The following is a 16,868-nucleotide window of genomic DNA, read 5'->3' as shown; positions in this document are numbered from 1 at the left end:
TGAAAAAGTTAAAAAATCAAGTTTTATCATAGAAAAATGGCCAAATTGAGGAAAGGAATTTCGAATGCACCAGTGTCCTGTCACGGGTTAATAATTTTACTTTACATTTCATCATCGGGTGAACAAAAATTTTATAATGTTTCCTCGGCGAGCTACGTAGGAAAAATAGCACAGTTCAAACCCTTGTCACAGCAAAATACGCAATTGAAAAGTTTTCATTCGGAATTGACTCGGAAATTACATTGTTTTTGGTAAAAACTCCCAAAATTAGCGGTACGGAAGCCTGATTTTATGGGGGCATAGTAATTCTTACTATTTTTTCTCTCCGTGCAGAACTCTCGAATAATTTGGTTTCATTTGACCAAGTGGAATCGATGAATTCAGATTTTATGATTGAGTTGATGATTATTCAAAATATTCAACGTTTTTCTCCAGATTTTGGGCACACCAACAATATTTTATCGACAGCTGCGAATGTGCGAAAGAAAGCACGAACGATTTCGACGAATTTGATAAAAAAGAACTGAAAGGTCACGATTGGTCGAAAAATCATAAATCTTTGTAGATAACTCAAGCACGAGTGATTGTTCTTATTTTTATTGAATAATGGGCTTTAAAAAATGAGAACGTTCGTAGAGTGAGTTTGGCGTTCGCGATTGATATAGACGAAGCGAGGCCGTAGCGGAACCGCGGGCCATGTGGCCTTTCGAAAGATATCAAATCATGAGCCGTATAGCTACTTAAATGTGTACACGCCGCCTCCTCCGGTCTACTAAATATAGTTTATTGCGTTACCGAGTATTAATGCCCCGGCCGGAAATTTCGATAGAGAAAAGGTCGAGCTTGCGGAGCTCGATCGGAATGGCGGGTCGATCGTATCCGAAAGTTTCGAGGTTTTTATTCCCCATTTTGTAAGAAACAAGGCAACCGGAAGGAAGAAATGATTTGCAGGTGTTGGTGGGAGCGTGGGTGGCACGAGTTTTTATGCCCGGCTTCGGCTTTCTCCTTCTCTTTCTTTTTTATGCCCTTTTTTCGTTGGTTTTGTGATGGAAAAAGCGGTGCCCCTTTCTTCAGCCTTAAAAAGATGTGTAAACATCTCTCGGTCCACGTGTCCTCGCCTCAACAATGTTATGATTTGACTCTTCGTCACTCTGTCATTGACGAAATTTCGGGACACTTTTCTCAATGAGCTCCCATCAAGTGTTCAACTTCCGCTGTAATCACTATTAATTTCGGGAGTCCGCCTCGAAACCTCCCATCTTTCTCATTTTTTATCGCGTTTACCCGAATCCTTAAACGCCAATAAACACGAAAACAAATGTGAATAGGGGGGCAACGAAGGTTTCTCGATTTTCGATAAAATTTTTGAAATTTTTTCCCTCTTTGAAGCTTCTTCAGTAAACTTGCTTTTGCAACATTTTCCACCGATGTTCAGTGACCGAATGCCAATTAAAAAAACTCTTTCCCCTCTTTTCTTCCATTCGAAGCTTTTTTCAATTCGAAAATACAAGGTGCGTGATCGCTCGGCTTAAATTAACTCGAGATCATCTCGAGTGGCTTTATCTGCCTCTTTCCCACAGCGCAGCGCCCCCTCGAGTACTCGAGCTGGCAAAAAACCGAATTTCATCGTTACTTTTTGACCCTCTGTGTCAAAGAACTTGCAACGTCAATTAAACTTTTACCGCCGTCTCTGCGCGCATGCACGCCCGCTTCGTTTGTAGTCTCCGGCAAAATTTCTCCTCCGACACTTATTGCCTGTACATTGAAACACTAAAACGTGCCTCAATAAGTACTTTATTGAGCCAAGAATTAAAAAAACGTCAAAAACTCATTTGTTATTCAATTAACTCAATAAATCGATGTACGATCGAACGATGATAGAAAAAACTCGAAAACTTCAACAAGTTGAATTCAATATTATGGACTATTTTCTTAAGCCTAATTAATAAATATTTAGAGACGATTCGTTTAAATAATCATTGTATTGATTAATTAAATAATTTAATTAATCAATGTTCGCGATATAAGAGTTCGATCGTAACTGTTGATTTCTCTCTTCTTTATTTTTTATTTTTCCCTCTGTCTTGTCTTTTTTTATGTTTGTTCAAAACGCTTAAATGTTCACGTGCTTTATGATACATTCGAGGGTTATTATTTAGTGTAAATATGGCCGGTTGATTATTGATTCTTTACTAATATACCAGAAACTAAAAATAAGTGAAATGTATTTTGATGCTTCTTTTGTTTTGTTGCTCAATTTTTAGTCGATCAAAAAATCTTGACGAATCGCAACTTCGCGAGCGACTAAGGCAAGGGTATATTTTATGGAAAAATGATTTTCCAACTTTGCACAATAGAATGTTTTAACAGAAAGCTTAAGACGGTATTAAACTTCTGGCGAAATATGCCGATGATTCACAGTCTCGAAATTGATATATTTATTGTGGAAGTCCGCAATTTTCTGAAAGCTTCCATCAGAGCCCATGTTTGCGAAACCTCTTCAAATTTTCCACGCATGATTAATTAAACTCCGCTCAAGAAGATTCGCGAAAATTTTCAATTCGTCAACTTATTGGAATAATAAAATCTAACGGATTTTTCGTATTTTAGGGAGGTGCACGAGCAAGGAAGCGAATCCCTCGTGGAGAAACATGCACCCTCGTCTTCTCGTATTACGCTGGGCCAACGGAGAGCAGAAGCCGTAAGCCCGTATTCCTCGCCGACACGGTGGGCGTTGACCATCGTCACGAGGATCTCTTACACGAAATACGATCCCGCACGACGAGTCGCTCCCAACCTAAACGGGTCTTCTTCCCTCATTTTTAAATCTCTGTCACTCTAATCGGCGGATAAATGCTCTCGGGGACACCGCTTCCGGGTCCCTTGAGTCGAATTCACGGGAGAATTTATTCGGAGAGACGCTCAAAAAGGAGGCTGTGCAGGATCGAATGATTGTCAAGTGTCTCGACGATTGGAAGCTCCATTGGCGAGACTTGGAAGACGATTAATGGAACTTTGATCGATGCAGAATCTACGTCGATTCGTAAAATCTTCGTGAAGAGAAAAAAGGCCGAGATTCGGACGAGTTTTCATAAAAAAACACGTCGAAGTCCTTAACCCGTGAGAGGACGCCGGTGCGAATTTGCATCCGCGAAAATTTCAAGTGTTCAGAACTTCAAAATCGCTTTCTTCGATTTGCCCACTTTTTCTATAATAAACATTGATTTTTTAACTATTTCAATGATTTTTATCGATCAGTCCAAGTGCAAATTTGCACCAGTGTGGTGCTGGGTGTGCTGAGTTTAATTGCCTCCTAGAATGTCGAAGAGCCGATCGAGAAGCCTCACATTTAACGCGGTAATTAACGCCCCGTCCACGATGACTCGAGAATTGTTAATTTGAAAAAATGGGTTTGTCGAAAAGTAGGAAGAGGAATGGCTCGCTTGACCGACGGCCGAGAATCGTTTCTCGGCCTCGGGCCCTCGTCGCGTCATTTCGTTCTCTCCCTTTGATTTTTCTTCTTTTTCAAAACTTATATAAATGCGAGACACGTGGTAGAGTCGGCGTTGAGCGAGAACAAGGACGACGAGGAACCTCGAGTTTCGCGATGGCGCCAACAAAAATCGCTCTCGGTCTCTTTCCTTTTCGATTTACGAGCTTATTTCTTTCTCCAAACTCACGAGTGCGATTCACCCTCGAGAAGAAAAGTCGCTGACGTTCCTCTCCTCTCTCGCTCCGAAAGGACGCCACTTGATTCTACTCGTGTATAGAAAACATTGCGAGACCGTGCGAGAAAATCCAGCAAAATTATTCCTCACGTGCAACCACTTGAGCCCTTCGCTTTCGCTTCTTCGTACCATTTCACGCTCTTATCATTTATCGCGGACTCGATCATTCTTTTTCTGCCTCCGTTCCGATCCTCTTTTTCGGCGTCTGCCTTCGCGACGATTGTTCGACTCGATGTAAAAACGCTTGAAATAAATTCGCAGCGACGAGATCTTCCACATTAGGAATCGACGTTTGACATTCAATTTCATTTTATAATTCAATCAGTCGCATTTTTTTTGAAAAATCGTTGAGCCCCAGTGGTTCAAGTTGCAGGCCAGTAATTTCAGCAGGCCGAGACAAGCGCCAGCGGTTTATTCATCGTTCGTTAAAGCCACAATAGAATATTCGAAAAATCCATTTTTTTTAAACCTCCGAAGCATGGGATCTCTAAATCAATTTATTTAATGTAAATTCAATCTAAATGTAAAAAATAAAAAAATATAATCTAAACTAAACCTCTGAAGTTCATTCGCATTTTGGATCTCTACGAGCGTGCAGCTTTTGACAGTCCATGTGTCGTCCAGATCAGCGCGTAACATCGAGCGAGTCTCTAAAGATATTGGGAAGGAAATTACGTACACAGAGAAACGAAGTTTGGTGCATTGTGTCGTGCAGTAATGGCGCCGGGGGTCGCGATCGTATTGAGAAAAAAGGGCGACTCTGAGTCGAGGGAAAATCGTTTTTGGCACGGAAACACGCGAACGCATTGACATGTGTGCGCGTGTCTTCGCTTTCCTCCGGTTACACTTTATTACGGTCGCGAGTTTCGCTCCTGGAGTTTTCATCTGGTGGATGAGAAGACGGAAAAATCGACAGGAAAAGAGGACGACGCGCATCCTGGTGTAAAAGAGCGCGTGCTCGAGGGAGGTCGGCGCCAGTCGCTCGCGAACCAATCCTCGAACATGCACTTTTACGTCGCAGCTTTTTGTTTCTCATTTCTATAATGCTTTCAAACGTCATGAATTATTTTACAGCTCGATGGGTTTCCTGCTCTCGATCTTTCCAGGCAACGTCCGAGGGAGGTCATTTTTTGATTTTTGAAATTTTCGAAAATTTTCAAAATTTTTTCATAGTCTATTGCCTTCGAAATTTTTTTTTTTTTTTTCGGTCATTACAACTTTGTCTCATTCGACTCAGAATCGCGTGAAACATGTTTCAAACCCGTCGATGGAGGTCATTTTTTCGATTTTTCAAATTTTCGAAAATTTTCGAAAATTTTCGAACCTTGGCATTTTTTCATAGTCTATTGCCTTCGAAAAAAAAATTTTTTTCCGGCATTACAACTTTGTCTCGTTCGATTCATCACAAGATTTAAAAAAACCATTCACAACAATCTTTAAACCATAAAAATTAACGTAGATCATGCCCGAAGGATCGTATTTTATGGGTGTCCGAATTGGCTAGATTTTTACTTCCTGATTAAAAATATTATCACTCTAAATTAATGTCAGAGTTATTTATTCGAAATTATAAATAAATTTTTTCAACTAATCTCATGGGGAATGAAATTACAAGCCGTTAATGAAAACGAATTTTTTTTTCATACAAAATGAAAATGAGCCCCGAAATTCTATTCGTCCCTGGCGAAAATATTATATTTTCTTATGTAAAAACTCGCTATATAGCGAATGGTTCAAGAAAAATGTATTAATAAAAAGATAAAAGACTATGACAGGAATAAACCAAACCAAGAAGGAACAAAATGTGGAAATAAGCAAATGCTCCTTACCAATTTCGTTCAATCTTTAACGTAATATATCTTTATTACTAGTGAGACAACCGTCTCGAATTTTTCCCCAGATCTTCATTATATGCTTAATTGTTGCTGCGCACGTTTTTCATAAACTTCGTAAGAAGCGTTCATTCGTTATATGGAAAGAAAAACAGTTTTTTGCGCATAGTCCCAATACTTCCGTGTATTTTTCTTCATATTTAAGCACGTTTATCTAAATAAAAAATAAATTTGATACGCGTGTCAAATTTCCAGAGTTTCTTAAGAAATTCGTTTCGTTCGTGAGCTACCTTAAAATATGTGTCCGACTTATTCGTAAAATAATGAATGTTCGATGTGAAAATACGAGTTTGTTCCCAAGAATATCGAATGTGCCAAGGAACGTGTTCTTCGAGTGTGAATTTTCACTCAAAATCGGGATGAAATTTCTTCTTTTTCCCTAATAAAATGATCACACGACGTTCCAGAAGAAAAATCGCGATTCGGAATAAACTTCCAACGGTTTTCGATCCCCCAAGAGCACGAGGGGGATCGTCATTCGAAAAAGCCTCGATTTCGTTAATCCGTGAAGAGGTTAACGTTAAAAGCTCACGGGCAATTAAGGTCCTCTCCTGAAGATTTTTGCTCTCGCGAAAAAGCACAGACGAGCCGGTCCATGATAGAAAAAAGGATTTTTATTCGATTCAGGGAGTGCGAGAGCAGTGCGGAACGTATCCGAGTTCAGCGAGCATTATTTTCCGAGTCAGAAGTCTTATCGCGCTCGTAAATCGAGGTAATGTGCCAGAGGATAAAGAGAGCGAGAGAGAGGCAGGGAACGCGCACTGGTCCAAAGTCAGAGCGATTCTAAATCATCCCCACTTTATTGCGGTAAGATAGAGCAATTTACTAATTGAATCGGAAGAAAGTGGAAGGGGAAAAGCCCGAGAGAGAGAGCGAGCGAGAAGTCTGGATGCTGGAAGACGAAAAAGAGCGAAAATGGCGCGGTCCTTTCGACGCGCCGACCGAAACGGAGGAACTTGCGCCCCTCTTGCAGTCAGAGCTCCCCGTACGAGCGAGCTCCAAGAAAAATACGCGCGTTCCCACAAGGAAAAACGTCCCCGTGCACCCGCTCGATTAGCCGGAGGCGTCGGGACGCGTGGGCGAAGTCAGGGCTCCGCCCCGAGGCGTCGCCCCTTTCGTCCAATGGGATCGCGGCCCTTTCGCAGCTCGCGGTCTCCGCTCCTCGGGGGATTTTTCTCTCTACGAGATATCCGTGTGTCCATGGACCGAGTCGATTGAACGCGGAGGACACGCACACGGCCGAAAGAACCTCGTGACAGGAACACCCCTCGAGGATCAGTGTCACTGCGACAGCATCGCTAACAACGCGCACGCGTCCCCAAAAACGATTTTCTCCTCTCTCGATCTCCCGCGCGAGAACGACCGTCGAAATTCGCCACTCCGAGAGACCCCTTTCGATCAGTGATCCCAAAATTCTCGTACCCCACCGAGCCAGTGAATTTCCGAAATCGTGCTGTGCATTTACCTGGCAAATTGTGCCGCGACCCCTTTTCTCGTGCGAAAACCTCGAACCTGCCGAATCGACTGGACGAAACATGATCGGCGGATACGAATCGCAAACGGATTATTATCCACAGTGGCATCAACCCTACAACTATGTTACGCAACTTCCTTACGGTAAGATTCTCACGATTTTCAACGCGATTAGCACCAATTTTAAGGAAGTCGAGGCTGTACGGTCATTTTTTTACCCAAAAGTCATGACCTGTACCTTTCAAAAGTTAGGCCAGTTTACACTTTGGCAATGTTGCATACACTTTAAACAAAAGTTGGGAAAAAAGACGATAAACTGGTGGAAGCTCGCTCGAATACATGAACGGTCACGATCCTGGCCTCAAAAAACTGCACGGGAAACAGATTATTATTAAGGAGGGTGGCTACACTCGTCAAAATGATTCGAAATTGATCAAATTTGGCGATAATGTTCTTCAACATCAAGTGCGAAGACACCATTTTTTTCAAAATTTTCTTCTGCTCAGTTATCGAATAATTACGCATTAAAGCAGATTTCTTATACCCGAAATGTATACACATATATATGGAAACGCCATGCTTATACACTTGAACTTTAGTGATCAATTACTCGATAACTGTACAGAAGAAAAATCTTAAAAAATTTGTATTGTCAAATTTGGCACTAAAGCATATGTTCATCAAATTTTATTAAATTCTTATCATTTTGGAATTTTTAATGTTTTTAGCATGGTTTAGCATGGCAACGTTGTGTCGTCGGTAGCCACCCTGCTTAATAAAATCTCAGCAAATCTCCTAATAAATCTGAAAAAAATTGACATTATTCGGCCAGCCTTGCTCACGTTGCCCAAAAAATTTCATATTTTTAGCATCATTTTTAACGAAGATATCACCGAATGTGTCTTTACTTCCGTAAGATTACGCGTCGTTTGGCCCAAATTGTTATTGATTTTTCTCAGCAACGACGCTCCTAAACTGTCTGAAAATTCAACTGATTTTTTTGTACACTTCACTTTATAAGATGCACCGATCGGTTTAAAAGCGATGACATCATTTTCATTGTAATGCCTCAACTTCCTTAAGGATTCGGAGCCCTTCGCACCGCTTCGACGCACGCGAAGGGAATTGAACGGTGGTGTTTGGGGTTTAATTCACTGTTCAATTTACCGCGATATATTCGAGTGCAGGGACGAGTTAAGGAGAAGTATTAATTCCTGTAAGGGAGTGCGTAAAATTTGAAAGATTTTGGGGAATTTTCACAGTTTTATAAGGCTAAAAATAGCAGACGGGAGGTCAAAATTTTTCAAATACTCCGGTAAAAGTTCCCAATCTGTCATTTTTCGAATTTAATTCTCTCCGTGCACGAACGCTTCGTCGAGTCAAAACGTTTCGAGCATTTCACTTCGCTGTTGTGCTCGCACCGTTCAATTTCTTGTCAGCCGATCGACGTCAGTGGCCGACTTCTAAAATCGCGAATTCACTTCATTTTCGTCTATTTCACCGTCAAATGTCGTTAATTTTTTAAAATTAATTTATCACGCGCCGTTCGATGATCGAGTTTGCAGAAATTTCCTTAATTCTCGGCGAATTTTCACGCCCCGGAGCCTCTCGTTTCGTTGCAACTTTTGGCGTGTCGCTCCATTGACACGAAAATATCGAGCTTCTTCTCCTCCCGGGATGAGAATTTGAAACGTTCGACGACGTCGCTCCGTTGCCTGATTCAACGAAATTCGAGTCGAAAAGCGTCGATTCCCGACTCTCAACCGGTTTCCACTTATTTTCCGCTCGATTTCTCCACCTTCCGAGCACTCAGTTCGGCAGATCAATCGATGGCGCGACTGTTTTCAGGGACGATCGGCCTCCCCGACGCCGACAGTCAATCAACGTACTGGGGAGGCGCGGACTCGGGGATATCGGGCGGGAGTTCAGGAGCCGGAAGTCCAGCAGCCTCGACGCCTCCTCTGGTGATCGAAGAGATCGGGATAAAAGATGGCGGGAGTGTTTATACCGGCGGAGTGGCTGATTACACCGGAAATCAAAACGCCGCCTCGTGCCAACAGCTGTACGCGTCCGGGGTTCACTACTCTCAACATTCGCTGCAGCAGCACGAAGCCCAGCTGCAAGAGGTCGAGCTCCGGCGTCAGGAGCAACGAGAAATCGATTTTGCCACGAGCCCCAGCGGCGCTCCGATGCTCCAGCATCAAATCGACGGGATGATCACTTCGTCCGGGAACCCTGCTCACCGCCAGCTCAGTCTTCACCAGCACCATCATCTTCACGCCGGAATACGCGAGCCCGTCGTCAGACCGAAACGCCGAAACACCGCGAACAAAAAAGAGCGCCGACGCACTCAAAGCATCAACAACGCTTTCGCCGACCTCAGAGATTGCATCCCCAACGTTCCCGCTGACACGAAGTTGTCGAAAATAAAAACTCTCAGACTCGCCGCTTCCTACATCGGCTACCTCATGGCCGTTCTCGAAAGCGACGAAGGCGAAGAGCCTCAAACCTTCCGCGCCGAAATTCTCTCCAACGGACGACGCACCAAAGCTCAGCAACATTTGGTGAGCTCGCTTTCTTTTTTTTTCATTCTTTACCGGAGGAGTTTGCCGGAGGATCAAAGCATTTTTTCCTCATTTCGGAGCATGCGATGATAGTTTTGTTAAAAATGCAAATTACCATCGAATTATGAGCTCTGGACAGAATTAAACTCGTCGTGATAATTAACAAATTTACCGTCTGTTTATTCACTCGATTCGGTTTTTCGGAGTCCAATTACGAAAGAACAATCAGCATTTTTCATAAAAAGAGAGAGAAAGAGACAACTTTTGAGTTCTCGTACAAAGAAAACTCAATTACATCGTTCATAAAGAATTACGCGCAGTTCGAAACGCTTCGCGAACACTTATTTGGCATTCAAACAGAATTTTTTTGTCGATTCGTTGCATGAGTTCGATCGTAGCATTTTTCGTACTATCGAATTCGCATTTCAAATAAAAATACAGAAAGAATGCAATTTTTTAAGTTTTTCCAAAAAAAAAGAAAATTTTTACGAACTTTCGGATATGTGCGTGGCTCAAATTCGTCGACGAATCGTTGACCTCGTTCGAAGAATTAAATCTCATGAATTTTTTGATTGCTCGAACGTGAATTAGTTTGTGGAACGAGTGTAAAAAAACAATGACTCAGGGACGCTGGATCGAACGAAAAACTTCTTATTTCTTTTTTTTCATATCAAAGTCGATGAGTTTGACGCAACGAATTAAAACGTCAGCTCGTTGCTCGAAACCCTATAAATTGTACACTTGAAACGTGCGTTTAGACTGAAATGTAACGAGACGAGAATAACGAGAGATTCCGACGCGTCGTTTTTCCACATTAGTCTTCTCGCTACGCGGCACATACCGAGACGTCTGTTTACATCATAATATCTCGAGACACTTCGTAAACTGAGGCGCGAGGACCGTGCGGCATTGAAATCTCGAGACTCAGCATTTCTTTTTTCTTCACTTTTCAAACCCACCGTCAAATTTTTTGCCCCCGAAGACATCTTTAATTCTGATAAGGCAATAACAGTTTTTAAATTCCATCAAAAAATTCGATCGAGCGAAATTAGACCCTTCTGATGGGGAATCGTAATTATTTATTATATCTATTATAAATTATATGTGATTTTTTAACATTCTAATTTAATGGAAATGGGAAAAAAGTATTTGACTCGAGTTAATTTCATTCCTAATTTCGTTCACTCGAAAGGACCTCAAATTAAAGACGATTTTCTAACGAACTGAAACACTCGAATATTTGCTTTCGCATTATTTCATCGGGAATTTCTCCAGATTACTTTTATAAACTATTTCCAACGAAAAATAGTTGAAATGAAATTAACGAACGTGGAATATTCGTTGCAATAGAAAAATTGGAATTGTAATTGTGTAAAATTAAACAAAAATAAAGTTTCAATACGAAATTTGCGATATTCGTAAAAAATAAGCGAGTCCACTGACGCTGTTGGGAAAAGGGAACGAAAATAATCGTCCGTATATTATTTTTGTGGGAGCAATGTTTTTTTTAGTAGGAATTTTTTCCCGGTGAATCTCTCACGGAGTACGAAAGTCCGAGGCTTTGGAGTGTCGAATTGAAAACTGGAAAAAAAAGTGCGTAACGCGTACATCAGATGGACGATTAAGTCTCGAGTTTCGTAGAACCGATACGTGGGAAGTCCGGACAATATGCAAACAAAAAGTGTGAGAAAGCGAGAGCGTTTACGTGACGAGAATAATGAATTTATTTGATTAACTCAATCTGACTGTAAAAATAAATTTGAAAGTGCTTCATTCAAGAGGCAAAAAATGATGGTTCAGTCGCGCGGGGATTTGCTCGATGGGCCCGGGCGCGCGCGGAGTTGAATAAAACTCGAGAAACGTGGAACCGAAATTTCGAATTTTCTACCCTCATTTCATAATTTTCAACATTTTTGTCCTGTTGCAGACCGAGACTTGTAACCAGAACGTGATGAATTACGTGAACGAGGAAATTTCGAAGGGAAAAGGGCGCACGGGCTGGCCACAGCACATGTGGGCACTGGAGCTTAAGCAGGAATCGACGACTTCGCCAGGAACGACGATAACGTCGTCGATATCGGTGCAATCGATCAATCACATGCAGTAGTCGGTTTCTGTGCTCTGGAGCCCTTAAAAATAGCTGAAAATCCCGGTGTTTCGATGTTTCGAGTGGGGATGTAAATACTGTGAAAAATTTGTTTGTAAATAATTGTCGTTGCGGTAAAGGAGTTTCTCAGTCTTTGTAAATATTAAATTTTACGTGTCGCGTACAGTTAAAATGCCAAAGAGTATTAGGGGCGACGAGAAGGCTTGTTTTTTGTGCGAAAAAATCGACATTTTTTCGTCGCAAATGGAAGTTCAAACGCCGAATAAGTTTGTAAAGTTTTGTATAAAGAAACGTTGTAATTTTATGTGTTTTCAATCGAACGAGCAATAAATACGATAATTAATTTAACGGAGCTACTTTCTCCATTCCCTTTTTCCCCTTTTCCGTGAACACTCAGCCCCTTAATTTTCTCCTTATTTTCCTGTTTTTCTACGCTCCCAACGGAGGCCAGATCGGATTTGGGATTTTCCTTTGATTCTTTTCGGCGCGCGGCAACTCGAGCCGGGGCTCGCTCGAAAGTGTAAACGATACGATAGAAAAGCCATGCTCTCGTATGCACACTTCCCGGTAGCAATGTCAGATACTTTCAAACAAGAGGTTCGTTGTTCGTGCCCTTCTCGGGATAACATTTTTCCACCTGCGCTCCGAGAATGTAAAAAATCAAGTGAAATCTTTAAATTCCCTTAAAGATGCTGCGTTTTTGTCGAAAAGTTTGATTTTCTCTCGGGCTCCCTTCGAACAAATTTACAATTTTTGAGCCTCGAAAACTCGTCATCCGGGCGGTTCCCACAGTTACGAAAATTCATTTAATTCCAGTATTTTGTTCAAAGTGAAGTCTTGTTATGCCGCAACGCAGATAGGAACACATTGTACACATTAAAATATTGTAAACTTGGCTCGAATGTGACACGAACGACTCGAGTTATACAGCGGCCGTCGGCGTCGATCGACCATCTCGTCTTTCTTATTTATTGCTCGGACTCTCTTTTCTCCTTTCGCTGACTCGATCGTCTCGTAAAATGTAACAAACCATCCTCCGATGAGCTTTCGAGAGTGTTATTGTTACTCGTCAACGTTCCTGTATCGCATTGTAAACACTCTTCTCTCGCTCTCTCTCTCTCCCTCTTCGCCTCTCGCGCTCTCGACACAATGAAGCGCCCCCTACACTCGACGAAACGGTTATTGATGGGCCATCCGTCGCAGTGAAGTAAATACGAACGATCGACGTGACGAAGGATTAAAAATCTGTGCAAAACGACCAAAAGAACGTTCAAATTTGGTTGTCATGAAAAATTCAAAAAAATGGTGGTTAAAAGTTGTGGTTGGATCGTTTAATGAAAAAATATTGCCATAAAATGAGTTTTGTCGTTGAAAAATTAACAAAAGAGGAACTATCAGTGAGAAGAATTTGACAGGAGGAGCCGGATAATTCATGAGGGTAGTCGAGACACTGAGCGTCGAGACGGAACATCCACGCGGGATTATGGTATCGAATTTCTGCGAGGGAATATCCACCGACGACACTTGAGAAAAAACAAGTCAGAAGTAGACGAAGAAAACATTTCCACTGTCAAAAAAGTGACGGAGCATCTTTGTTGAATTTTTGAACACGAACGATTTCCAATTTTCAAATGTTTTAACAATTTTTTGTTTTTTTGACAAGAGAAAAATTGGGGAAATATAAATAATCATTTGTCAGAATAAATTTCACCGTCTGCTGTCACAATATTATTTTTTGTGAAATCTTCCATTTTTCTTGTCGTTTCTGTATAGAAACTGACGCGTGCTGAGCACGTGCACTGACACATTTTATACAACACTTGCTCCTGAAAATTTATATGACAGTTTACTGTACAGTTACCAAATTAAAAACAAAACATGAGAGCGTAATTCGCCTCGCTAGAATTTTTAAATTACAGTATTTACGCCTTATTCCGGTACTGACTCGTGTAAACTTTCGTCACGGTATTTATTTTCGATTTTTTACTTGTATACGGTACTCGTTTACGTGAGACTGATGTTCCGTAAACTCACTTGGATCTTGATGCAGCACAGAACACCGCGAGATTCCTAGCCCAGTTTTAGAGTCTTCGAATAAACACTTTTCTGATCTCCGATTAAAAAACGATCGGTAGCAATAAATAACAATCTGAGAAGTTTTATTTTTTGCTTTATCGAGGTGTCGGCGTTCGAAGAATTCCTCAATAACGACATTTTTATTCCGTCATATTGCGTTAAAAAACTCAACAACAGTTATATTTAAAAGCACACAAACTTTCGATCGAGTTTTTCAAATTCGGCTTCGAATAATCAAAATTATGTAAATGAATTTTTTGTTTTTTTTTTTTCGTGAAGGAAAATTCGTACGTCTTCTCATCGATAAAAGCCATTTTGAAAGACAGAATTTTGGACGAATATTTTTCAATTACGAAGTCAAGAATTTTTCGATTGCAGCGATTCAGAAATTGGGCTTTTATTCGAGAATCGTTTTTTTTTAGGTTATATCAATGGACGGGCCTTACTGCATCATTTTATAGCGATTAAAACACCCACACGTTGACGAAACGAGATTTCAGTGAAAGATATTATTGTGTTGAATACGATCTTTGAGGTCTCCAGTGAATTATAATATCACTCCCACCAGACCTTCCTAATCTGATATTTTCATCGATTGCACAAATGGTTTGAGGGTGTTTTCATACCCATAAAAGGTATATCTATATTCATCAGGATTTCGAGGAGGGTGTCGATTGTGCTTGTCGAGGGTGAAAGTAATTCAATTGCCCACCATAATGACGTTCGACTTCCGCAATTGTAGTAAGTTTTCCTATTGTTGCTCTTTTTCTCTGGCAGGAGAGGCTCGAGATGACAGGCGGGGTGGTCACGAAAAATATTAAATCCTCTTTTACTCTCGAGCGATTGTTGAACACGTGAAATCCTCTCCACAAAAGACACTTTTTTCAGGACATCGAAATTATTATACTAGAAACTCTTTTTTTGTTATCATGGTCCTTGGTCATGATAAAAATAGGAATTTCTTCGGGACTTTGAGTTTTTCAAATGATTATTTTTTAACCGAAAATTCGGTTCATTTCTCGAACGAGCGAAACATCCCAAGTTGTGACTGACAACGGCGACACGGTCACTGCCGGTACTAACCAAAGAACGCTCCACTTTGGCTAGTTCGAGCAGTGACCGTAGAGTCGTTGCTGTTCACAAAAAATGGATCGTCCCACTCGCACTCGTCCCAGCTCCGGTGCCCAGTGCCCAGTACTCGCTCGACGCTTGAATCAGAGCTATCGAATTTTCGAGACTGATTCTCTAAAGAATATGAATAAATGAAAAATGAAATAAAATGATAATATTTCGTATTTTCTGGTATTGCAAAGTTTTATTTCTTGTGTACACGATCGAACTTGCTCGGTAGCTAATGGGCTGCCCGTGTGGGATATTCTAATGTTGTTCACGTCGTAGGATGGAAAATGCGGATGCTTTAATCGACCAGGTTTTCCAGATTCCTTATTTTTTCACATAGAAATGAAAATGAGCGAAAGGCCTTGAAGAGAATTGGCAGGACTCTCGAAGAAAAGGTTGAAAAAGTACAGGAAATGCAAACACAAAAGAACCCAAATCACCAATACAGTCCAAAATATTTCTCGCTGCCAGAGAAAGTTTAAAACTCGCGATTCCCATACTTTTTCAACAACGAAAAGACAAACGAATAGAAGTTTCAAAAATTAAGAGGTTACGGGTCGACGAAGATAATGGCGAGAAAAACGTTATCGGATTATTCGCGATAGTTTCGCGACTCCTGCGCCGTGTTTTATTCGTCAAAGTCATCGAGCTTCGTGGTTGGAAAGTGAGGAATGAGCGATCAATTTTTTTCAATCCCAGCTTTCCTCATTTCTTTCAGAAGTCCTATGGAGCTCGAATTATTTTTATTCGGTTCCGAGGTGCCCTGAATTTTGATAAACCACGCGAAGAATGGCTGAAAATTTTAGAGAAATGTGGTAGAAAAACCGGACGAATATATATTTTGATGCAGGAGCCTCAACATTGAAATCCCGAGCCGAGACCACGTGCAACGTTGCACGAGCCTGCGATAATTACGTTTGTTTGCAAGAATCAATTTGCCAGGGACGAAACGAGGCTTTGCATCGTAAGAAAAATCAGACCCTCGTTCGTAAACGACCGGAACAAAGAGTCAAATTTCGCAGAAGCTCGCGCAAGAGACACGAGGAAGGTCTCTCACCTGCCAGCGAACTATACTCGAAACAAAAGCTATCAGCAGAAAAATAAGGTTTGCGTGAGAGCAAACGCTACCGGAAGTTGAATCGTCTTAGAGCTCGAGTGTGCCGAAAGGGCCGGAAAGAAATAAAGAATTTTCACTGCACCGCGAAAAGGACAAATGGATTTTTTTTTCTGGCATCTTACGAATTTTCGTACCAATTTGAAAAAAAATGTGAACGAGTTGTGGATCGATTTTATTATTTTATCGTATTTCAATTTTTCTTCATACTGACAAAACTCCAGTGTAATTTATTATAATTTTTGAGTTTTTCATTATTTTTCCACTCGATGAAAAAAAATACGAAAACCCATGAAAAATGAAACAAAAAATCGAACAGAATTTTATGAAATTACGCAGTTTAGAAAAAAGGCGGGGAAAAAATCGTGGACCATCATTTTCTCGTATCCAAGCTTTTTAAATATCCATCATAATGAAGAAAGAAAAAAAAATCAATTTTTATGGCATGTGCGTAAGTGGAATAAAAAAATGTGAAAAAATAATATCGTGGATTCAATTCGTTGTTTTCTGGCGTTGAAAAAATTAAATAAATCGACGTACAACCAGAGAAAACAAAATTTAAAAAAATTTTTTTCCTTTTTTTTTCTTTCAATATATTACATCGTTGTTTCAGTAATTTTTTATCCATGGGTTCATAAATTCATTGGGGTTTCGTTTCTGACTTACTATTTTCGTTCATAAATCGAATAGTCTCGTAATTTGAAAATCGAGCGTAGAAAGACGTCAGCACTCCGTTCCTCCTTGCTCTCGGTTGATCCCTAATTTGAATTGGACAATTGACAGGTCTAAGTCGGG

At 40.8% G+C, this 16,868-nt stretch overlaps 1 protein-coding gene across 1 annotated transcript; it reads left to right on the top strand.

Annotated features, from left to right (window-relative positions):
• Positions 1–6,830: 6,830 nt before the first annotated feature.
• On the top strand, positions 6,831–12,093 carry Hand (heart- and neural crest derivatives-expressed protein). The gene is made up of 3 exons (XM_043413911.1): positions 6,831–7,237; positions 8,942–9,657; positions 11,585–12,093. Exons 1-3 carry the CDS (start codon positions 7,156–7,158, stop codon positions 11,762–11,764), a joined length of 978 nt encoding a protein of 325 aa, XP_043269846.1. The 5' UTR covers positions 6,831–7,155; the 3' UTR covers positions 11,765–12,093.
• Positions 12,094–16,868: the final 4,775 nt, after the last annotated feature.

Source organism: Venturia canescens, chromosome 3, assembly GCF_019457755.1.
Source record: "Venturia canescens isolate UGA chromosome 3, ASM1945775v1, whole genome shotgun sequence".
NCBI lineage: Eukaryota > Metazoa > Arthropoda > Insecta > Hymenoptera > Ichneumonidae > Venturia > Venturia canescens.
Note: the sequence above shows the minus strand (reverse complement) of the source record. Positions and strands in the feature narration are given on the sequence as shown.

Excerpts from the sequence above, each read along its gene's own strand:
- Hand (XM_043413911.1), top strand. The coding sequence starts at position 7,156 with ATGATCGGCGGATACGAATCGCAAACGGATTATTATCCACAGTGGCAT. Across the intron at positions 7,238-8,941 it reads TGTTACGCAACTTCCTTACG|GGACGATCGGCCTCCCCGAC; the intron begins GTAAGATTCTCA and ends GACTGTTTTCAG. Across the intron at positions 9,658-11,584 it reads CCAAAGCTCAGCAACATTTG|ACCGAGACTTGTAACCAGAA; the intron begins GTGAGCTCGCTT and ends GTCCTGTTGCAG.